This window comes from Pieris rapae, chromosome 19 (genome assembly GCF_905147795.1).
Source record: "Pieris rapae chromosome 19, ilPieRapa1.1, whole genome shotgun sequence".
Taxonomy (NCBI): domain Eukaryota; kingdom Metazoa; phylum Arthropoda; class Insecta; order Lepidoptera; family Pieridae; genus Pieris; species Pieris rapae.
This window is the reverse complement of record NC_059527.1, coordinates 5,606,945-5,630,733: the sequence shown is the minus strand read 5'-3', so window position 1 is coordinate 5,630,733 and position 23,789 is coordinate 5,606,945. Positions and strand designations below refer to the sequence as shown.

At 32.4% G+C, this 23,789-nt stretch overlaps 4 protein-coding genes across 6 annotated transcripts in view; 1 reads left to right on the top strand and 3 right to left on the bottom strand.

The window, feature by feature from the left end:
• LOC110995261 (maternal protein pumilio) overlaps nt 1–12,131 on the bottom strand; it is a 53,915-nt gene extending 41,784 nt beyond the window's left edge. The window contains exons 1-7 of one of the 3 annotated variants that reach the window (XM_022262333.2): nt 11,278–12,131; nt 10,204–10,695; nt 4,179–4,311; nt 3,801–3,947; nt 2,986–3,178; nt 2,192–2,366; nt 1,369–1,441 (exon numbers count right to left, since the gene is read on the bottom strand). In XM_022262333.2, coding sequence (XP_022118025.2) covers nt 1,369–1,441; nt 2,192–2,366; nt 2,986–3,178; nt 3,801–3,947; nt 4,179–4,311; nt 10,204–10,695; nt 11,278–11,490 — 1,426 coding nt within the window. In that variant the 5' untranslated portion in view covers nt 11,491–12,131. Of the gene's footprint in view, nt 1–1,368; nt 1,442–2,191; nt 2,367–2,985; nt 3,179–3,800; nt 3,948–4,178; nt 4,312–5,605; nt 5,898–10,203; nt 10,696–11,277 lie in introns of those variants that run through there. The other 2 variants (XM_022262334.2, XM_022262335.2) reach the window with 2 other exon arrangements.
• Nucleotides 12,132–12,599: 468 nt separating this feature from the next.
• Nucleotides 12,600–13,824, bottom strand: LOC110995277 (protein mago nashi). The gene is made up of 2 exons (XM_022262356.2): nt 13,412–13,824; nt 12,600–12,834 (listed from the first exon to the last, which is right to left on the bottom strand). Exons 1-2 carry the CDS (start codon nt 13,670–13,672, stop codon nt 12,652–12,654), a joined length of 444 nt encoding a protein of 147 aa, XP_022118048.1. The 5' UTR covers nt 13,673–13,824; the 3' UTR covers nt 12,600–12,651.
• Nucleotides 13,825–14,837: 1,013 nt separating this feature from the next.
• On the top strand, nt 14,838–17,336 carry LOC110995286 (40S ribosomal protein S8). Its single transcript, XM_022262370.2, has 6 exons — nt 14,838–14,983; nt 15,194–15,300; nt 15,395–15,494; nt 15,684–15,859; nt 16,702–16,831; nt 17,197–17,336. The coding sequence occupies exons 1-6, from the start codon at nt 14,980–14,982 to the stop codon at nt 17,304–17,306; spliced, it is 627 nt and encodes a 208-aa protein (XP_022118062.1). The 5' UTR covers nt 14,838–14,979; the 3' UTR covers nt 17,307–17,336.
• A 178-nt stretch (nt 17,337–17,514) lies between these two features.
• Nucleotides 17,515–23,492, bottom strand: LOC110995285. Its single transcript, XM_022262369.2, has 5 exons — nt 23,039–23,492; nt 21,567–22,463; nt 21,207–21,485; nt 20,645–20,780; nt 17,515–17,731 (listed from the first exon to the last, which is right to left on the bottom strand). Exons 1-5 carry the CDS (start codon nt 23,423–23,425, stop codon nt 17,595–17,597), a joined length of 1,836 nt encoding a protein of 611 aa, XP_022118061.2. The 5' UTR covers nt 23,426–23,492; the 3' UTR covers nt 17,515–17,594.
• Nucleotides 23,493–23,789: the final 297 nt, after the last annotated feature.

Here is a 23,789-nt window from a genome sequence, read left to right as displayed (position 1 = left end):
AATTAGACTGATTTAGTTTGTACTAATAATTGGGTGAGTCTGTATAAAAACAAGAAGAACCTAACAAATACTTAAATTTGTTTTTATTATTTTTTCTGGATACTATGTGTCACTTTTTATCTTTCTATGTAACAACTCAAATAATGAAATATTTTTTTCTAATCAAGAAATTCTATAAGTGCAAGACTGATTTTAAAAATATGTATAAATTAAGATTAGTAAAGATGACACACCCACACTAGCATTTTTCCACTTATTTATTATAAACATTATTTATAACTTTTTATAATATTTTATGATTATTTTACTTATAAATATTAATTTTATAGAACTTTTTTATTTGCAACTGGTTTATTTAACCAACTTCCAAGGAGATTCAAATCGCCCATTAAAATATAATAAATACCAAAAAAACAGCGAGCTTATTTTATCAAATCAAATATATTAATGTCCTAAAATATTTTACTTTTGTCATATATTAAAATTAGCTACAAAATTTCAATCCCTATCACCGGTTTCACGTATTTTTTTATGTATTCATACATTTTTTTACACAAGAAAACAATATATTTAATTCTATAATGAATCAAATGGCCGAGTTCAACGGGCTTATCCGTCCCAGGCAACCAGTGTTTAAGAGGGATTCAATTAACAAAAAAGTGCAAACCGTATGAGTACGTTTGATTTTGTTTATTCTATATATTATATTAATATTAGTCGAAATTGGTCGTAAGTTTTACCAATGTTTATATGTATTTAGATTTTCGTGTTTAATCTTCTACTTGGTATACTTTTAGCGCTTTGAAAAACATTTTCAAATTATTTTAATTCTTTAAGATATATTATATCGTATAACTTTTAGTTTACGTTTTTCTTTGTAATGTGATTGAAATAAATTTCATTTGTGAAAATGTCCGAGACCCAATAACAAAATATGTATATATTATATGTACCATGTTTTCTGTCATGGTAAGTATGTTATTTCTATCTAAATATAGTGTGTTATCAAACAATCTTTCCATGTTTAATTAAAAATTATAAGTATCTCTGCCCTTTAATATTGATATTCTCTCTCATATAAAACATAGGACCGTTCAAGATTTAATAAAACATATTTTTTTATAGATCAGGGGCAGGGTGCTCTCTAATCTGATGTTAAGTGATACCGCGCCCATGAATTTGCTTCAGGTCCAACCTGAGAGGCTCGCGGGTGTGTCACTGCCTTTTTGAGTATTGCTCATTTACATTCTTATATTTCAAATTAGTTTCTTAATTGTATCCTGTATGTAGTATCTAAAATAATTGATTCTATAGTAACATTAGAGTGACTTTTCTAATTAATATTACCAAAAATCACAATAAACTCACCAGGATGTATCTGTGGATGTTGTGGATGGGGCAGGCCCTGTAGCGGAGCCACACCTAACATTCCTGGGTGATGCTGAAATACAAAATATATTTACATGTTAGATTTATGACATAATAATATGAAGTATAGGAATACTGATTTAGATAAGCGAATCTGTTGATGTACTTGTATCTCATACAAAACACAGATAATTCATAAAAGAAAAACAGAAGCAATTTTAGGCTAGGGCCCATATGGGGTTGTGGTACTACAGTTATTATTACATAAATGCCTAAAATTGTACAGCTTTTGTGTGTAAGTGAAAATTATGTTCCCGTTCGTGAATATGAATTGACAATGGATAGTTAAAGGATATAAATTTCTAGGACTAATATTTTAAAGATTACAAAACAAATAGTACAATAGCCTTGCATAAAAATTAATGGAGATAAAAACGGACAGAGATAATTGGAAAAGGCTGGATATCCATGAATGGGTTCCAATCAATGTAACTGAAGTTAGGATGACGAGAAAAAAATATGTATGAATATCCAAGTAAATTATAATATTTCTCTGATTATCTAAGTAAATTCTATTTTCTTAAAGATTGGTAATTACACGGGCTTTTATTATTATTATTTTCATTTTAATATAAACTAAAAATATAGCTTTATTAATAACACTATTACACCAAGTTCACATTGTATAAGTTACGTTCCTACAATCAATATCTTTATTATGACAATTTCACTATTAACGTAACCATGTAAACGAAAACGGTGCTATCACTATTGATTCGTAAGAAGCGCCTAAATTAATATTCGGAAATTTGAGAATCGAGACCTGCGGGTGCTGCAGATGCGGCAGGTGGTGGAGCGGCTGCGGCTGGTGCGCGGGCAACGCGTGCGGTGGCAGTAGGGGGAAGGCGGCCTCGCCGTTGCGCACCCCAACGCCCTGGTTAACGCCCACACCGCCGTCCTCTTCGGCCGGAGACGGCTGCCGAGAGCCCGGAGTGCGACTGCAAAGTGTACGACTCGGTTTAGCTTTTTTTTCTTTTTTATTTATTTATATATATATATAAATAATCGTACACTTGACGTTACAAATATTCGTAAAATATTAAGTACATATCGATGAATGATTTTTGATATTTACAATAATACAATTACAATAAATGTTTATATAAGGACATCTGTTTACTCTTGCGAATCATATGTTGGAAAGTATGATAAAGTATTACGTATGCAGTGGGGAGGGCTGCGCGGGCGCAGACGTTAAAAATTAAACAAGAGTGGGGCGCTTGGCATTGACAGAGGCCATGATCGCTCGCGGTTATTGCCCGCGCCGGCCCGCTTCGAGCTCCCACCGACCTTCACGCTCGCCCCATCGCAGTCAGCGGAGCCGAATCTATCCATATCGTTTTATCGAGCTCATTTAGGACTACTAATTAACATCATATAGAATCTTGCATTTGCATTGACTAAGCTACAATAGTTATTAAAATAAAAATTGTTTCATTTTGCCATATGGTATTTTATCTAATTGAAATTCACCTCAAGAACAAAAATATGGCTTATGAGTGAATGGAAAAATTAAAGAAATAGTAAAATAAGACACTATATATAACGAGCACTTACTTAAAAGCTTTGTCGTCTTCCTGGCCATTATGAAGGCCGTTTGGCAACTGCCCGTGGTCATGTAGTTCATGCAGATCTTTGTCAAACGGTGAGCCTGATTTCTCCTCATTGCGTTCTTCGAGGACCATGCCTCGCAGTCCTGACACTACGCCAGCGACTTTCTCGTTTCCACCGGAAGCAACCCCACCTGCTTCTATTCGAAAACATCATGTAATCTCTCAAAAAAATTCAGACTTGAAATGGTCAAGTAACAATATGTAAATAAACCAGTTTCTAAAATAATTTTTTTGCACTACCAATTTATGTTATAGCATTTAAAGGACGCACACTATAGTTTTAGTAAAATTCTATGAGATCAACTAGAGTACATAATAATAAGTGTTTTTATAATGTCTATTTTATTCTTATAAGAATCATGTTCAACATGATTATGTTAGATGTTTGTTTCAAGTCTCAACTATTCCTATCTTAGTTAAATAAATGTTCTAGTAAGATCTGATGCCAAAAACTTCATTAGTTTTACTCATTTTTCTTAAACATGTAATAAATACATTAAATAAACACATAAAAACATGTAATAAATAGTATGAAATAATTTATGACTTACTAATTATAAGTAAAGAAAATACAAGAACAAGAAGCAATAAATGTAAACAGTTACTTCTCTCAGCATAAAGATTAGAAATTTACATAACTTCTGTATATGTTTGACTATAGCTGATTTCAACTTTAGATGTTATCATTCAAACTGTCCTAAACCTTCCGAAAAATATAATTCAACTTCCTATGTACTGGTTCTAATGTAATCCAATTACCTGTAGGTGATCCACCTAGCACATATTCAACCATCTTTACTCCCAGGCCAGCTGTGTCCCTTGGTGACAGAATGCTGCTCGCATCTCCACCAGGAAAGGCCACACCACGTCGTGTACCCATCATTGGTACACCAACATTGTGTTCCACTGTCATTACAATTTATATATTTAAGTTATTTATATGAAATGAAAGTGACAAATTAGAGTAATAGAAATAAGCTAATATGTTTACAAACACATAATATTAATTGTAAGGGATGATACATCAACAGAATGAAATTAATTAAGTAACAACTAAGGGAGCTATAATATACAAATAAATTTAAGTGAGGAATTATATTGGCTCTATTTGAATGAAAGACAACTGTGAGAAATTACCCTGAGCAGACCAGGTGGAGTCACGCCACATTTGTTCAGGATTAAGCTGCAAAGGAGGTAGTTGAGGAGGACCCTTGCTGTCTCCTCCCGCACCTGGGCCTTTATCCCATAGCTTTTTTGCAGCAGGTGCAATCTAAATAAAAATAACCTTTAAATTTTTATTTTTGTATAATCTTAAAGGAATAATATATACTCATATGGTCCTAATAACAATGATAAGCCAAATATTGGTTAAAAAAAATAATAGTAATTTCATTTAACAATAACTGTATAATCCTATAAATTTTATACTTAAATTCAAATCCCCACAACAGCTTAACTTAGTGTTTGTAAATTTTTATCTTTAAATTATTGATTATTCGCTATAACATGACATGCTTCATTTCAATGTTCCACCAAATCATGCAACAAAGAGATGAACTAACTTACATTTTTAAAATAAAATAGGTATCTTTTAACAGAAAACACATTGAATTGTGCGGAAAAGCATTGAAACTTTTAATTAAACATAATTGAAGCACATTTTGGATGCCATGTTGTAAATTTGAAGAAAACAATAACTATATCCTACTGCTTCAGAGATAGAATAACAATGCAAAATAATAAGGCCATCATTTATTATTAGAATGATTTAAAGCACATGAACATTCAGTAGAAGCAGTGATAGAAATCTTGTTACCCGCTCACTTTGTGCTTTATTCTGCTTTGATAATGTCTAGCAGCAAACTGCTAGCCGAAGAATCCAATGTAGCCACTGTCCCCTAACACATACACACTATCTATTGAATTCATGCAATTTTATTGAACATCAACGATCATAAGTCAAAAACAATAATCATATTTATATTTATATATGTTGAAATAGTTAAAATAAACAGACAAAAATAATATCTATGAATTGTAGATATAGAAATAAGGATTGACAGTTTTGTTCTAGACATATTTCTATGTGGACTGTTGCATTAGCCAGCTTAATATCTTATACTTAAGATTGGAATATATACTTTAGTCAATAATTTAGTAACCTATTAAGTATTTTTGTTATTTGGAATAGTGATTTTTTACAATAGAAATACTGACTAGTTCTAGTTGCTTCCTATCAAGTGAACATGGCCTTGTAAGCTTCTTACTAACTTGTAAGAATTTTAATATCGGAAACTTAAAATTAGTGTATAAGAGTAATCAAACACACTATGACATCTATTTAACAATGGATTTATAATATTAGCTTTCAAATGTATTGGGTTTCTAAATTAGTCAAAGGTACCGACCGGTGAGCAACTACGATTCAGAAATGGCGGACGCCGGTGACAAGTAAACAAAACAAAAACGGACCTGTTGCTGTGAAAAATCAAGATTTCCACGAATTCATGACTTAAAACTGAAAGTTATATCAAATATCTACACAGTAAAACACAAAGACTTACCATGTCGGGGCCCATATCCTTAACATTAGGTTCGAAAAAAAAGTCACTCAAAGGTTTCATGCGTACAATCCACCTAAAGCTCAATCATGTACCACAACGAAAGCTTATCGAAATACGAAACACTACACATTGATGTTTCATCTAAATTATATTAATACTTATTTCAACAATGACACAACACATCTCTTACACTAAATTGCCTATTTGCTGCAAATTCTACGTAGGAAATCTTAACTTGAAATACAATGTTGACTTGTTTCGAACAAAGGACATACGCCGAGCGGCGAACAGAGCGCCTGCGTAAACTTCTCCCCGTTCTGGGGAGCGTCGCGGAAGGACTCAAGTTTTACTAAACGTGTAATAGATGGCGCACATTGCACAATCGTTTGACCATAGAGCATCGCAGTATATATTGATTTTTAATTTTGAATGTATGCAAAAGGTTATTGAAAGCTTTTGCAGCAATTCAATTAAATGACTTTAATACACTCACAAAAGGTAAGTAGGTACAATTTGTCTCATGTGTGTGCGGCAGATCTAAGTTATATCAAACATCAGATATTAAAATGAAGATAAGTTATTCAAATTATTTATTAAGACAATACAAAAAGGTTTTTGTACATATATTATTCAGGGGCTTTATGTAATATTGACATTGCTTTAAAAATGGCTAGTTGAAAATTAAGTAAGATCTGATAAATTAGGAATAACACATTTTTAAATATTCCCAAACATATTTAAACTTAATTAATAACAGGCACCAGTTAGGCAGTAGACTAGCAGATTAAATTATCATCTGATTAGTTTTTTCTATGTAAGTTCTAGGTGTTCAGAAATTAAAAATCTAATCAGAAATTTCAGTAGTCAAAGAATGAAGAGTTACCAATATAGAATGCTAGAATGAATAACCAAAACATTTCATGAAACATGAAATTCATGAAGCAACGATGCAGGAGAAACTATTATGCACACACACAGAATAGGGGTTAAAATGTATCATTTCGAAGATTGATTCAAGAGGGAATGTGAACCCTCTGGTTTTACTACTATTAAGAAGAGTGAGAGATTTTTTTATTCTTGCTGTTTTAGTAATTGTGAATGATGACAGATATGCTTGTTGTTGCGAAATATCTAAATTGTTTTCGATTAGTCTTTTCTCCCTTACTGTCACCTACGTCAGTATGGTGGTTGACAGTATTAAGTCCTATTGTAGCTGTCGCATGTATTACGTCTTATAAACTTAATATATGCGACAGTAGGATATAGCGAAACTTTCGATCGTCTATGGCAGAAAGCGCTTCTCCCGAAGATTCCTGCCTATGGTCTTCCTGAGAAATACCAGCTGGATCTCTAGCTTTCTAGCCGACCGAAACATTAAGGTGGTAATCTTCAAAAACATCCACAATATCTCACTAGAGATAAATAAATCTCTAGAGCCAATGATACTGGATGGAGAAATAGGGAAGGTATGTAAAAACAACGACGACGCACCAGGTACACACGGACCACGATCAAACTAATTCAATGAGTGAACGCAAAATAAAAGAAATTTGGACTATGAAAACAAATTTAAAATATTATATCCAATCGTCGACTGATTAGGACTGGCTTACATTGGTCATTAAAAGTCAAGAGAAATACAACAATGACAAGACTCAGCACGATCATATTTGTATTTAGAAACACTCGTAGTCGAAATAGAGTTAGTACGTCTAGTAGTGTACGTCAAATTATGGAAATGGGCGACTGGAGCAAGACGATGGTGAATGGTGATTATAATTCGTATCCCAAGACAATTGTCTTCGCGCGCTTCAAAGTTCAAACGCTCAAGATGACTAATATCGTCTGTGAAATATATGGGGAACTTCATACACAAAAAATAGTTTGACAGCTCTTAAAATTTTTATATTTTTATTTCATAAATTATATTAATTTTCCAACATATATAATTTTACTTTTTTTATTGTGTAATATATATATATATACATTACACAAAACTTTACAATATTTACTACGATCAATTAATATATTAATATACTATCAAAATGAATTTATTGGTTAATTAAAAAAATTAAAGTGTGTACTTTTGAGCACTGTCAAATTGATTTTATATTAAATGCCTATTTATTAAATTTTTAAATGATTTTGCCAATTACTAAACAATAGGAACCAGGCTATGCGAAGTTTCACAGGAACAGTGTTTTTCAATATAAATTTATTAACTTGTCTTAGTCACGAATAGGCTTAACCCGGTCTTCGACCATTTTACGAAAACGTATCTTAAATGCTAGCTTTGGAACATCGCATGTTACGAAGGGGTTATGATTTAAAAAACTTTGTAAACACTGCCGCACTTTTTTTTGGATATTTATTATTTAAAAAAATATATAATTCTAGCATCTTGTCTAGATTTCCAGATGTTACAATATGTATTAAAAAGTACTTTCTTTTCCCCCTAGGAATTTGCTTGCAGGTACCTCAACCAATTATTGTTCATGTGGAAGAAATCATTCTTCTTATATTAGAATCTCTTACTTTTTAAATAAAATATAGCTTGTGATTTTAACAACTGAAATAACTTATGACATTTTTGACAATTTAAATATTATTATTTTCATAATTAATTTATTATATAATATTTATTAATTTATAATATAAATTTAATCTAATATATAAAATTCTTGTGTCACGGGGTTAGTAACCGAACTCCTCCGAAACGGCTCGACCGATTCTCATGAAGTTTTGTGTGCGTATTGGGTAGGTCTGAGAATTGAACAACATCTATTTTTCATCCCCCTAAATGTTAAGGGTGGTGGTACCCCTAAATTTTTTTATTTATTTTTTAGACAAAATTTTTCGTTTTTATTTTTTTACGATACACCATACAAAAATACATGCAACCCTAAATTTTCACCCCTCTACAACATCCCTTATGTTTTTTTTGTTAATTATAAACTTTAATTTTTTGGCACAAAAACATGGCAAAACAACGTTTGCCGGGTCAGCTAGTATTTTATAATATCCATAGTATACAGTGGTATATTTACTCATGTTTATTAGTGTTACAACATTATCTCTCATAACTCTACCAATTTTAATCATTATATAGCAGTCCTTAAAACAATAGAGTTGAGGCAGGAACTGTATTTTGGATAAGGATCTAGTGTCACCATCATTGAGATAATAACCAAAGTCTTTAGTCTTAGGGAAAATAGTTGTTGAAGACACAGTCATTCTTCTATAAACTTCTTAGTTATTAAATACTAGCAGACTCGGCCAAGCGTTGCTGTGGCTGAGGTTTGTTATATTACATAGCAGTAAATTATTCAAACCGTAGGAGAACTTATGTGAAAGGTAGATAGCTTATGTGAAACATAGGTACTTTTAACAAAGCGCCATCTGTTAGAATTGTATCTAATAATAAACAAATATTTGCAATACAAAAATATTGCGGGTATAAATTGAGATATAAGCTATCTTTTAAGTTAGGTCAAACTGCACAGTGTGCAAATTTGATTGACATTGGTTCAGTAGTTTAGGACTTCATAATCACAAACAATGTGAGACGTAATATATATATTAAGATTATATTTTATTAGTTAATTATAATAATACAATAACTGGTTGGTGTGCATATTTTACTTCATATCATATAAACAACAAAATATCCCACATTACTAATTCACCCCAGGGATCCTTGTCACAACTGAACAGAACCAGAGAACAAATCACACATTTTGATTAATATGGTCTCTTCACTAAACAACATATAGTGTTCAAATGAAAGATAATGTTGATGGTATTTCATACTTAAAATATAATGATAGCAACCATACATTTGGTTAGCAAAAAAGACTGACTTAATCAACTGAATTTTAAAATATGTATAAACATATTTTGTCCATAATATACTGACAGTATTGCAGGATTTAGTATTGGTACCTTAATTTTCTTACAGAGAACCCTCTTTTATTTCAAATACAATACAGCTTTCAACATTAACTATCAGCCACTTAGTAAATTAAACAAAACTATTTTAACTATTTTTGTTAGAATAAACTGATTGTGAGAATTCATTGAAAGTTGCTATTTAAATAACTTTAATGTTTCAAAAACTTGTGCTTGTACAAATGAATCTTAATTTTGTTGTAGTATAATTCAAACAAAAGTAAATATAAAAGCATAGGGAAATAAGTGTAACTTTCATTTATCATTTACCTAAGTAAGCTATTCTTTGTACTATTAATTATTTTGACAGGATAGACAGAGATAATTAATGAGAACAAAAATACCTTTTACTTAATGATTTCTCTCATAATCATATCTTGAACAGCATAGCCATTGTCCTCTTAACATTTAATAATTGCAAAATGAAATATACAACATTAGTTAATGTTTTGATTTACCTACCTACATAGTTTAAAAAAGCTGTTGTGGATTTAGATTTGAACCATGTTACATCTCTTACATTACAGATTGTTATTAAGTTACATTATAACTATGTATCTACATTAATAACTACACCTCAAAATTACATACACATTGAGGTATTGTATTTATTCTAATCTGTTGCCAGTGGAGTAATTAGATAGACTTACCTGATTTCTGACAGCTGGCATTGGTGCGAGTCCTAATTGATTTTGTCCTTGCTGGAGAAATTGATTAGTTCCAGGGGCAAGCATACCAGCCTGGCTTATGTACATCATGTGTTCATTTTTCCCTATACCATTAATTGCCTGAATTGGATTTGCATGATGTTGGTGCATATCATATATTCCTTGCTGTCCAAGTTGTGGAGCATTTTGCATGCCTTGTAATGGTGGTAACATCATTGCACTATTTTGAATAAGATTATTTCCCAAGGCATGATTTTGAAGTGGTGCCATCTGAGTGTGAACCATGCTGGTTGTTAAATGTGGGTGACTACCAATAACTGATGGATTGATAGCCAGCGGCCCCACTGATGATGCAATATTTTGATTAATATATTGTTGTGGTGTAACCTGTGCATTTTTTAAAGGCACCATTTGTCCTTGAGGTTGCATATTATTCATTGCCATTGGTGCAGGGTGTTTCCATTTATCTTGATTCTGGAATAAAAGAGACAGAACTTTTAATTTACTTTCAAAATTATATGATCAATTTTTATATTTAATAATATACATATTTTTAGGCCATTAAAACATTTTCAAACAGTTTTTGGAAAATTAAATTTTCATTTCATACAAATATATATTATTTTGATGATATGGTAGTTGTTGTATAATTCAAAAGGTGTTAGTTGCAATAACAAGAAAGTAATAAGTAAGGGTGATTTCAATTTGAATGAGTGTTAATCATCATTATCAGAATTACATTGAATGTAATGAATTTGACATACAGGAGTCATAATTAGCTTGAAAGTTGTCTCTAGTCTAAATATTTCCCTAAGCATAAACAAATTCTTTCAGGATGTTCCAGTACAAATGAAAATTATTTTTGGTATTTAATTCAATGTGCTCAACCACCAGGGTTATATGTCACTGCAAATGTAATACTTCAAGAATGCATTTCATACATATACAATTTCAAATTCTTTAATGTCAAAATGTCAAAACAGTTATACAATTAAGTATGTATTCAAATTGATTAGAATGTTTTTAGGTACTTATGATTATTCATAATATGCATACCTCAGCAATATTATCATCACCAACGGCCCACCGTTGTTTAGAAGCTAAGGACAGTTCGGTTTCTTGATTTTCTCGCTGAAACATATAGTGCACGGCAGCGTCGTCCTGAGCGCGGTTTTGAGACGCGCGCGCCGTTTGCAATCCACCTTCTCCGGCCTCTTCTTCACCGCCTGTGCCTGGCCACTTCATTGGGCTATCGTGAGGCTCGAGCATTCAGTTTTACCACGCTTCAGAACCACAAACCGTAAACAACAATCACAATCTCTGTTTTAGGGAGCTACGGCGATTAGCTACTAATAATAATCGATCTATATTCTAATTAGTCGATTTACATCATCAAACATATTACTTGTGGTTAGCGTTATTCAAAATAGAAGCCATTTAGTGACTTTTGTATTCTTTTTGTCTTTGTAATGACAGCTACTAGTTTTATCGGGGCACGATGACAGCCGCTAAAGGACCAAAATATTGCAAGGATCAGCAATGGCTTTATTCGTTAAGTTTTGAAACAAAGAGGTTGAACAAAATTATCTTAAGACGAGATAAAGAGAAATCACTTATTATGTTGTTTTATGTTACGTGCCACTGTATTAACACACAAATTTTAGACTTGTCGGCGTCGAGAACTGTATTCAATAAACACTCAAAATAATACACTATTCACACAATTTCTAAACAAAACGACCACAAATATAATTACTATATGTACACAGGACTATTTACAATGTACAATTTTTACAGAAAACTTCGTTTATGCCATTGGCAACAGTCGATACTTTCTGATTTTAAAAGGACTTCGACCATACTTCACAGCTCGTCCGCCATAGTCGCCGTCGGGCAGATGCGATGCGCGCGCAACGCGCAAAGCTATGCTATAAACATAAATAAATACAGCAACATACGTTTCTTTATAAGCATATTAGTATGCAGAAAATTTTTGAGTGTTTTATATTTAGTATTGTATTATATAGCATTTAAAAGGTAGTCTATAATATAGTATGAATGTTTAGTTAAGTTTTCGTTTAGGAAATACCTAATATACTGCAAATAGCTATCTGTGAAAATGTTTTTTGTATTGCATCTACCCTGTGCATTGAATATTTATTTTTGTTTTGTAGTGAAAAGGTATAGAAAAATAAACTATTTACAAATAAAGTTTAGTGGTATTAACACATTCTATAAATAATTAATAGTAAACAGTAATATCTTTAATATAGCAAATTCCAAACAGCCTTGATTGAATGCATTTGTAATTAATGACAGAATACTTAAGGGTATAAACCCTATAAGTGAAGTGCAGTTTTATCAAATTAAACCAACAATTACTCTGTATAAAAGATTTTTATTTCAGTTGGCAAAGATATTAATAGTAACTTATATGGGTTTAATTTTAAAGTGTAGACCAATCAGTGAAAATACTAGACACTTAAGATCTTGCACTAAATAATAGAAGCCCCTCAAGCCTTCTGGATCACGTGACTGATTTACATCCACCAATGAGCCGGTCTTTGAAGTTGTAAAAGATATATGTTCTTCCCCAATAACAATTTCCAATTCCTGTAACAAACAAATTATTGTAAAGCACTACATATTCATCTTGCACTTTTTGCCTGTGGGAGTATGTACGAGCCAAGGCTGTACATTTTGCTCACTTAGGTTTTCTTAGTTTTATAAGCGTGATGTTTCTCTATATACATGCCAAGGCTCATACATCATGCACAGCTACAAACAGGACGATTTCCTAAATCGTCGGAGTCACGTCCCGAGAGTATAGCCGTCCGCAGGCACTCTCTTCATCTGCATTTAACTAAAGTCATGGGAGTTACACCCCAAGCATAGCCAGACGTCGGCACTCTCTTCGATTGTTTAATTATAATTTTATTATATCGCTCATAGTCTATTATTATACGGAAGTGGTGAATATAAGGTAATCTACAAATCTTCTATTATTTCTACCACCTGATGACCCAGGAACCGTACAATTCTACAATTCTTATCAAACTTGTATAACCTCATGCTGAAAATATGAAATTATTTTATGCGCAATTTACATAGCACTGCATGGTGCGTTTGACTGCCTATAGCGTACTAAAGAAAAATCTCAGAATATTAAGATCAATCAGTTTCGCATTACCTGTCTTCCGACTCGATCTGGTTGAGGCCATAATCGATCATCTTCGTGCATAATTTCTGAATCTACTATAACCCGTTTCAGTTCGTCCATCACGCAAGGATGCACATACGCTTCTTTGCGAATCATAGTATCATTTTTATAATTTGAATTATTAGCATATCTTAATTTACCGTCCGGTCTAAACTCAAATTCAAGAAATTCGTGACCAAACTTGCCTTTGTGGCCCACATAATAACGAATGTAAAAATCTGTCGACGACATTTTGATAACCTTAGAAACACAAAGTCAATGAATTAAAAGAAAAACCTATTTAGTTCACTTTGTTTTTGGATATTTCATGTTAAAATACAGCATCCATCAAGAAAACAGTAGGTAGTAACTAGCGTCCCGCATTTGACATTTCTGACAATTGAATTTTGCTCACAGATATCTTTAACTTGTGAATACTGTATTCTCTATGGGAACTAAAGCTTATAAAATATGAGAGGACACCTAGCTATTTGGCGGTAAACAGAATGACTTATGTGAGTAAAAATTTATGAAATTAAGTGTGTCGTTTGTACAGTAGTTATTTAAGTGATATCATGAGACGAGATGTTGTTGTTACATGGTTTGTATAATTGGGTAATGGAAATCCCACATATGTTGAAACCAAACAATTAAAGTAAAAAGATCTTTTATGTGTACGTTTATATTTTGTTATTTCAATACATAAGAAATTTTTGTATCATTCAAATATTTTTTGATTGACATCAATTTTGTCAATTTATTGATAATTTTAACATGTATAAGCATCTATTAAGCTTTTTAGCATAGAAACAAATATTTAATAATAAAACAAAGAGATTTTAAAAACATAAACCGACATTACGTTGTTAAAATCTCTTTAAAAAGATCTTTAACTTACAAAAGCCTTATTAACAAAGGTGTTTGTCAAAAACAGATTTAAACTACACTTGATATTACTCCAAACCAAATACTAAACAATTGGATAAAACATAAAAACAGGATATTTTAAACTGATTATTCTATTATATCTATTAAAAATAACAAAGTAAATATAGCGGCACAAAGATTTGACTTCTAGGTTCTACTCTATAATAGTGCTATAATCTCCATAGATATACAGAGCAAGCCAGACACGAAATATTTTCTCAAGAAACAAGTAAATAAAGTTTTAAGAAATAATAATAAATTTATGTCATTGTTTATATTATATATTAATTTTAAATGCTTTTCTATTAACAGCACCAGAATTTAATTTAGATAATAATTTTAGTGTGAATTAGGTTCTTCAATCGCTCTTCACATACGTAATAATTCATATAATATAAATAGCATTAGCGTTTTATTTTTAATGGCTTAATATTTATTACTAAACAGCCAGTTCTTTCACTCTTATTTTTAAACTGTTTCTGTCTTTCTATTTCAAGCGGTGTGAACGGTAGGGCTAATATATATTTCATCTACGATATTTTGTCAATGTCAGTGTTAATGACATTTGACACAAATAGTTACGAGATTCTTTTAGTACTTTTGACACATCTTTTCTTTCTGACCCAGACAAGATGGGTGAGTAGAATTGTAATTTGTGAAATTAAATCAAATTTTATCAATATATTGGTGATACGTTTAAGTTTAAAACTATTATATTTAAGTGATATAAGGATGTGAAAAATTGTTTCTGTTATTATTTTTGTTTAGTGTACTAAATCTTAATTAACAAATATGTGAAGTGAGTGAACATAAGTTTTCAACTTATCCAATTTTGATTTTGTAAAGGTATCAGCCGTGATCACTGGCATAAAAGGAGAGCTACGGGCGGTAAGCGCGCCCCAATCCGTAAGAAGAGGAAGTACGAGTTAGGTCGCCCGGCTGCTAACACTAAAGTAAGAACGTGTTTATAATATAACCTCTTAGTGCTATAGTGCTATTGTGATTATTTTGGTGAGCTGCTTTTAACTGTGAAATGATTTCTTTCAGCTTGGCCCACAACGTATTCATTGGGTCCGTTCTCGTGGTGGAAATACTAAATACCGTGCACTACGTCTTGACACCGGTAACTTTGCTTGGGGTTCGGAATGTAAGTAACTACCAAAATCAGAAACTTAATTTTTAACTAAAGTTGTAAATGATTGAATCACAAGTTCGTTTAAATTCTCAGGTGAAAGAGGAACCAAATACAAACGGTTTTATGACGAGGTTAAATTATTATTCATGTAGCATCTTATAAACATCATTATTACTAACTATTTATTATTGGGTTTTCCAGGTGCAACTCGTAAGACTCGTATCATAGATGTTGTATACAATGCATCTAACAACGAGTTGGTTCGTACCAAGACTCTAGTAAAGAATGCTATAGTGGTAGTTGATGCCACCCCATTCCGCCAGTGGTATGAATCCCACTACCTTCTGCCTCTTGGAAGAAAGAAGGGTGCTAAACTGGTGAGCCTATCTTAACTCACTCAAATATTGAATATTTTGTTGTAGTAATGTCGTAGTTTCCCTTCTCCTATGCCAAATATGGTAAATTTATTTTATAAGATAAATTAGGTCCACATATTTCACTAGTAAATAAAAGCAGATCCTTAAAGAAAAGATGTTTAAAAATTAGCATTTTTTATTGAAGAATTCTTGAATGACCTGTTGTAGTGTAAGTGTAATGTTGTTTTGTGTTGCTTGGTTATTAGAGCACAATCTTCTGATGGTTCACTTACCTTAAATTTCATATTCATCCATCAAATTCAATTCTAGAATGTCACTCCAACTTTACTAGTTACAGTATTTGTATGTGGAGATAATTTGACTATTAAAATATTGACCTAATTTAAAAAATAATTGTAGTTAAAATATAACGAAATGTCACTAAAATTGTTGTAACTTATATATTATATCAATTCTACTTAAGGTTGATTTACATCAGAGGTAACAATTAAGAAATGCGTCCCCCGAATTGGGGGTTGCTGGGAGGAGGGGTATAGTTATCACCCCTAACCACTTTCACGCGCCGGAAATAGTTATTTAAAAAAAAAAAACCAAGCTCAAACGGTTTCTTAAAGCATTCTTGTATCCTAGTATTTGTTCTAGTTCTTTGTTTGATGTAAATGCTGAATAGTGTTCGTTTACAGGAAATGATTACAAAAAATGGGCATGTTCTAGCTTTAGCTCGTTTGTTTGATGTAAATCAACCTTTATACAGACACTGTCAGATTATGCTCTGTGATTCTTGACAAAAAATGTATTTAACCACAAGAAAAAATTATTATAATACCTATCGTTTTTTAAAGACTGAAGCTGAGGAAGCCATTATTAATAAGAAAAGGAGTAAGAAGACCGCAAAGAAATATTTGTCCAGACAGCGCCTTTCCAAGGTTGAAGCCGGTCTAGAAGAACAATTCCACACTGGACGTTTATTAGGTAAAAAATTTACTGTCCTTTAATTTCTCTATAATGAATATAATCATTATTATTGAAAATTCTTGTAGTTTTTAGTGCATCAAACAGATGCACAGTTGAGATAGGACTTTTTTAAATATGTTATGATTTAACTAGACACCAGAATGCGCACTGCTTTTATTTTCTTGAATGAACCATGTTATCCATACTGGTTATTAATGATGAAATCGAGAAGTTGTGAGGCTGCATTTATTGACAGGAACCGTTTTGGGAACTGTCTAGCAGTCATATGATATCTGTCATAGTTACTCTGAATTTTAACCTATCTAATTAGATGTTAATTTGCTTGCTTTCACTATGTAATCAAGAAATGTTTTTCCTGATAGCCTGCGTGTCGAGTCGGCCAGGCCAGTGTGGACGTGCCGATGGTTACGTATTGGAAGGCAAAGAGCTCGAGTTCTACTTAAGAAAGATCAAGTCTAAGAGGGCGAAGTGATATGTGTAATTAAATAACGCAAAAAAATCACTTGTTTTATTTATTAACCATTATTGGCGTCGTTTTCTTTACATCTGTTATCGGTCAAATAACCTACAAAGCATTTTCTGAATGTACAAAACAAAACACAATTATAAGACCAATTTACTCATACTGTTTATGGGTCTCAAATCTCAATGAATACCAAGGGTCTAATAAATGATGAGTGTATTCAGAAAGAGCATTTATGTTATATCTGAGAATCTTTACAGGTTTCTTCTCGTAAATGACGTGTATGATTTTGTATTTCTATAAAATTCTTGAATTCAATGGGTCGACCAATTTGCCAGCCATCAGAGATACATGTATGGTTGAGTCCATGACGAAGTACAGAAATGGGTAGGTTGCTGTGAAAGTAATGGGTCGGCGTCGTTTCGATAAGTTTTCTGAAATAAATATAATATCTATATAAAAGTCAGTACATTAAAACAAATACTACTAATGCCTTCTATAACTATAATTCAGTTGAAAATAAAATAAAGTGTATAAAACGTAATTTATTCAACAAACAACCAATTTCTGTATGTTATTTTGTTAAGTAAATTGTTGGAACTCTAATAAGACAAGAATAATTAGAAAATTCACAAATCACATGTATGGACATGTGCTGGTATGTATAAAGAGGAAAGATTTGTTTTTGTCATGTATTTAGTAATGTTTTTACACAAAAACTACTGGACTGATTTCAAACATTCTTTTTATAATATTCTATCTAAAAAGAAACAGCATCTCACTGCAATAAATTCAATAATATAATCCAAGGTGTGAAAAAAGTAGTCATCAAAAATCTATCGCGTGCGCTGTGGAAACTATTGATAATAAAACATAAAATGTGGTACAATACTGTAGAATGTATCACTATTTACAAATGTATAATGTTTTACCCATGGGCAATTATGTATGTTACCCTATCCCGAGTCGGAACGACAAAACATGAAATTTTTTCGCTGCCTAATATTAAAGAAAGTATTGCATTTTGAATTTTTGTTTTTCTTTTACCAATTTCAAAAATATAATAAAAGAATATCAAGCTGTAGCTAATCAAGCTAAAAATTTCTGGACAGATATAAAATATTTCAATATATACTTGAAATAAAGAAAAATACATGTTTGTTACGAATGTATTTGGTATATTATATTCGTCTCAATGTAAAGTAAAATCTATTTATTGAATTTAAGTGTGTATCTAATATTCTAAATAGAAGTAATGAAAAATTAACTAACATGATAACAAAAAAATATATATAGTCCGACTTTACAGACTTTCCACTACCATGAGATCGGTATCTACGCGCGTGAAACCGCGGGGCATGGCTACTATTTTAATATTAATATTCATCTAACATTTAATTCGATAAAATGCAAACAAGCTAAGAACACGAGAGTCCTTATGGAAATATGCAAGTGTATCTGTAATACTTTAGATGCCCATAGATGGGACCGCACTAATGTTTTATTATAAATCGACAATTTAAGAAAGTGATTTTAAATCTTAAGGTTTGGCTGCACATTAAATTGAAAGCTTTCGGGATTTCGCGCCGATAATATAAGGGTAATATCTTAAAAATTATATACCTACTAAAAAAATCAGATTCGTTTGTTCCCTTTTCACGCTTGACATTAAGATGACAAAAGGTATATATTTTCTCAGCTACATTTGATTTACATTAACGTTAATTTTGTATGCTTAGTAAAATACACGCGTGCATGACTTTAAATTTAAATAGCTTAATTTGCTTAATCTAAATAAATATCATGTAAAAATTCGACCTCGTCATGAAAATGCGGCGAACCATTAAAATTAAAACAAAATAGCTAAATCATTTGCGGTGACAACTAACAGGAAACAATCAACTCGTAATTATTCTCAGTTTGGTCCACTTATGTAATTGAAAACTTTATTTATCGAGGAATCATAACTTCCATTATCCAGTAATATTTGTGCAATAATTTACCTAATTACCGTCACTGCCTGCGCAGAGCAGCGGGGGCGCATCAATTGATTCAAATGCGCGTGTCGTTGCAACATCGCTCATAGACAATAGACAACGGACGTTTACATACTTTGCACTGCGAATTGTATTCTTTTAGCAATTAAAGTTATCTTACTCTCGAACCAGAAAATTTGGTGAAACGGTATAAAACATTAAATTATTGTTTTCTTATCTCAAAATTATTGCATTGTAGCAGGTGGTAGTCAACTAACCCATACCGATGGCTCAAGACAGGGTGTGGCTCAGGCGCTGGCATATTCTCTCTTGATCTTAACATCAACATACACCTATCCTTAGGCACACACAGCTAGATTTTTCAATGTCAATGTGTGGCTCTAACCGAAGCCAGAGCCGTGCAGCGGTTAGGAATTAATAATAACTTTAGTATTGAGTGCATATCCGACAGTGCATCTGTCATAATCTCACTAAAAATATGTCGCTTTAATCTTCGATCGATTCGAGCGGCCCCTCACTGCTCTTTATTTATAACCATGATACTCATCCTAATCCAAATAAAAAAGCTAATTATCACAAGTATTAATTTTAGTGTAATTGCACAAAATTGAAATCAAAGGCTCATAGCATTCGATTTTGGATTTGGATATCATTTTTATAATAAATGTGAAAAAAATCATGGTCAAACACCACAAGCACAGTTTTTAAATTAACTCTAGTGTAACCGCGAGGAATAGGTAGTTCAAATTATTTAAAAAAATATATTACGGTTTACATCTTCGCATACATATATAAATTAATTTGAATATTAGTCCTTACTCGTTTGTTTTAATAAAATAAATCGCGTTACTTTGCTGTCTCACATCGTCGCAAACGTTGACCGCACCTTTGGCCAATTAAATGGTTTACCACCGTGACCTCGAAGTGTTCCCAGAGCTTAGTAGGTACAGCTTGTTAAGGTCCGAGCATTTATTTACAGTATAATTATGCTTACTAAATTTTAATTTGGCTATTTCAATTAATCAAAATACAATTATTACGTTTTTTTTGATAAGATGAAATTAAATTTTTTGTTGTATTAAGTATGGCTGAATAATACTTTACGTTTATCGTCTATGTTGAACATTCTCTGTAATTACTTTTTAATAGGGCAGTATAAAGCCTTTGGGCTTACAACAGCTTCATTGGCCTAATTAAGCTTTATATGCATGCGGTTATGTTTATACATAAAAAAACTGGCGCCACAACCTTTTAGACCTGGGCTTCGGATTTCTGTGTCTGTTTTCTGATAAATTTTTCACGACTTGCGTAGGTGACTGATAGAAATATATAAGTGTATGAAATACCCACTCTTAGATTCATCTGGTTGATATTTCCTCATTGAGACGGAGACCGCTTGTTCAATGCTTCGCACGTAAACCCCAGTCTGCGATGTCATAGGTGTAAAATCCCCTTGACGAGGCTCAAAGACGTCGCGAATTCCCAGCTATAGCGATATTAAATTTATTAATAATTACTTATTTACATTAAAGTGTTATATAAAACCAGTCATCGGGGTTGTAAATTATATTCATTTATTACTTATGAATGACAATTGTTTTCAATATTTAAACGAACAAGATATGTGATTAAAATACCACCTTAGAAGTATTAACACTCGAAATATTACATAACTTTTGTGTAAAATTTTGATTTTACAACTTTGCCGTGTTCATAAAAATGTAGGTCAAAACAACCTAAAATAAATTTTCACGATTTTGTTATAAAAATTAACTTCGGTTAAACAGTAAAAAGGTGTCCTTCGTATCTTTGATATTCGAAAACGATTTTTAAACGCTTCAAATATAAACCTTATTCTTTACACACTCATACATTTGTCGCTCATCGACATATAAAGGATATAAAAACTTACTTTTTGTAGATCGGTTGTTAAAATAACGTGACCCTTCACAACAAAGCTGGGTACTTTCGCTCTGACACGCCGAGGTCTTAGAGCTCCGTAAACGTCAGAAAGGTCTGACTCCCTTGCCATGCGCGCAAGCAGTCGTTCGATTTCCCCATACCCTGCTCTAAGTGGTAGCACAACTAGCAAGTAATAACGGTCGCTATCCAGTGGCAGACGAATGGCGGATGCCTCCAAATGTGGTAAGTAGGCATGGTGTAACACAGAATCGTAATACATATACGGTACCTGAAACATACATACATTTGTTAAACTGTATTTATCGTATTGGTTAGACAAGATGTATAAGGTAGAAGTTTTATTATATACCTCAATTCTTCGGTTTCCATTAACCACAAACTGCGTATCTATATCAATGTCAGATCCTTCTTGTCCGATTGTAAAAGACCTGTATTCTTCATAGACATCCATGTCAGGTGGATTGGTGAATAAAAAATCTAACAATGATTTTTTCCTTCGTTGCAGAGTCTCCAGCGTGGAATCATTGTCAGATGTTGCGGTGTTATTTTCAGCCTGTTCAGATATCAAAGGCATCGTTTCAGTAGACATTGCCTCATCCTCTATAATTGTAAATGTTGTTGGTGATGTCATTGTTTCAGTTGTCGAGGAAGATTCTATTCCCACAGTAGTTTGTGGTGATGTGCTTTCGGTTGTAGTTAGTAATGATGTGGTTTGCGTCACAGTTGATGATGATGCAATTTCAGTCGTAGTTGGTGATGAGGTACTTTCCGTTGAAATTGGTGATGATACGATCTCGGTAGTAGTTAAATCACGAGTGGTTAACAGTTCAGTTGTGGTAAGAGATTCCGTTTGTTTTGTAATAGTTTCAGTAGTAAAGGTTTGACTCGAACTCTGAGTTGTAGGTGATTCAGTTTGTGTAACTATCTCTACATTTGTTGTTGATTCCATGGTAGCTGCAGTTGTGGTACCCAATGAATCCGAAACGTGATTTGTAGTAATTTCTTCTTTAATTCTCGTAGTAGATTTCATTGTGGTCGTATTAGTATGAGTTGTTGCTGTTGTTGTGACTGGAATGTCTGCCATTGGAGATGTCACATTTGTGCTTTCACTACTTGTAGCGTTGGGCTCGTTTTGTAACTCAAAACTATAAAATCGTAAAGTATTTTTGTAACTTTCCGTAAATGTTACATTTTCATTATTTAAAGCCAATCCTGCCAAAAATCCTTCTTCAGGAACAAAATATGTCTGAAATATATTTAAAACAAATAAAGAGAATTCTATACTACATATATCTACGTGTTATTATTACTGATAGCAGATAATATATGACATACTTAGATTTAACAATTTACTGCCGGAGCTAAAATTTATTAACATTACTCTAGCGACTGGTGTAGAAATAATATTATATTATAACAGATTAATAATCAGAATTAGCAGACTAATAAATATCTGTATACTTATTTCTTAAAAAATATGTATCAACGTAAGTCGTAATAAACCAGTATTTTTCAAGAAAATAGAGTTACAATTAACCAACGTTACTTACCACTTATGAATCCTTATACGCAAATAAAAATAGATGTGACGTTAATAATAGTTAGGAAAAACCTTTTTTTTCGTAAATTTAATTAAATTCTAAACGTGAGACGGTACTTATTAAACTTTTAATTTTAAGTGGCTCAAGTGTACAATGATAAATTGAAATCATAAAAACGTTTTATTACATATTGCACTTTTTGATTATGCTGAATATAAAATTAGGATTTAAAAAAAAACCTATAGTGTATATTTCATTCAACATTATAGTAATAACTTACCTTTAGTGCGCGATGTATATCTCTGAAACCTATCCTTATAATTCTTCGATCCCTTGGTAATGGCACACCACGTTGTATTTGATACGAAGATTCACCATCTACTCCCTCATATAGAGCCACTAGGATTCCCATTAACCCGTATGGAGAAAATGCTATGTTATTTGAATTCAAATAATTATGTTCCGCCAGTACTTTTATACCAAGTTCATTAGTAATGTCTACCATCTGATCGATAGGTTTTCTTTTAAAATCCCAATACTCAACTTCTATAGGAGTTCCATGGTGCGAAATTGCCCCGGGAGTGAAAGTGGTATATGCTTGAACAAATACGAAATGCGTTAAAAACCAGAATGTGGCGGCAAAACTAATACGTCCGGTGCAGTTCATTGTAAACGCGATTCTGTCTGCGGTTCGCTGCCTACAGGCTTAGGGCCGGTGGGTTCGAGATCTTGCTTATTATTACTTAGTAGCTCTAGTGCAAGATACAGAGCTTCGGTGAATGCCCTCTAAAGGCTCGTGTGAACTTCAACCACAAGGATGATACAGGTTTAACATTGTTTGATTGAACTCGCAATATATTATTATTTAACCGGCTTTGACGGTTATTCTCGACTTATTACAATAACTCCAGAAAATACCCTTGACTTGCTTGTTATGTGAATATCCACAGGCGGCAGTATCACGTAACATCAGATGAGTCACATGACACTTTGCCTGACAATGACTCAAGTGAGATCTTTCTGCTTTGTAT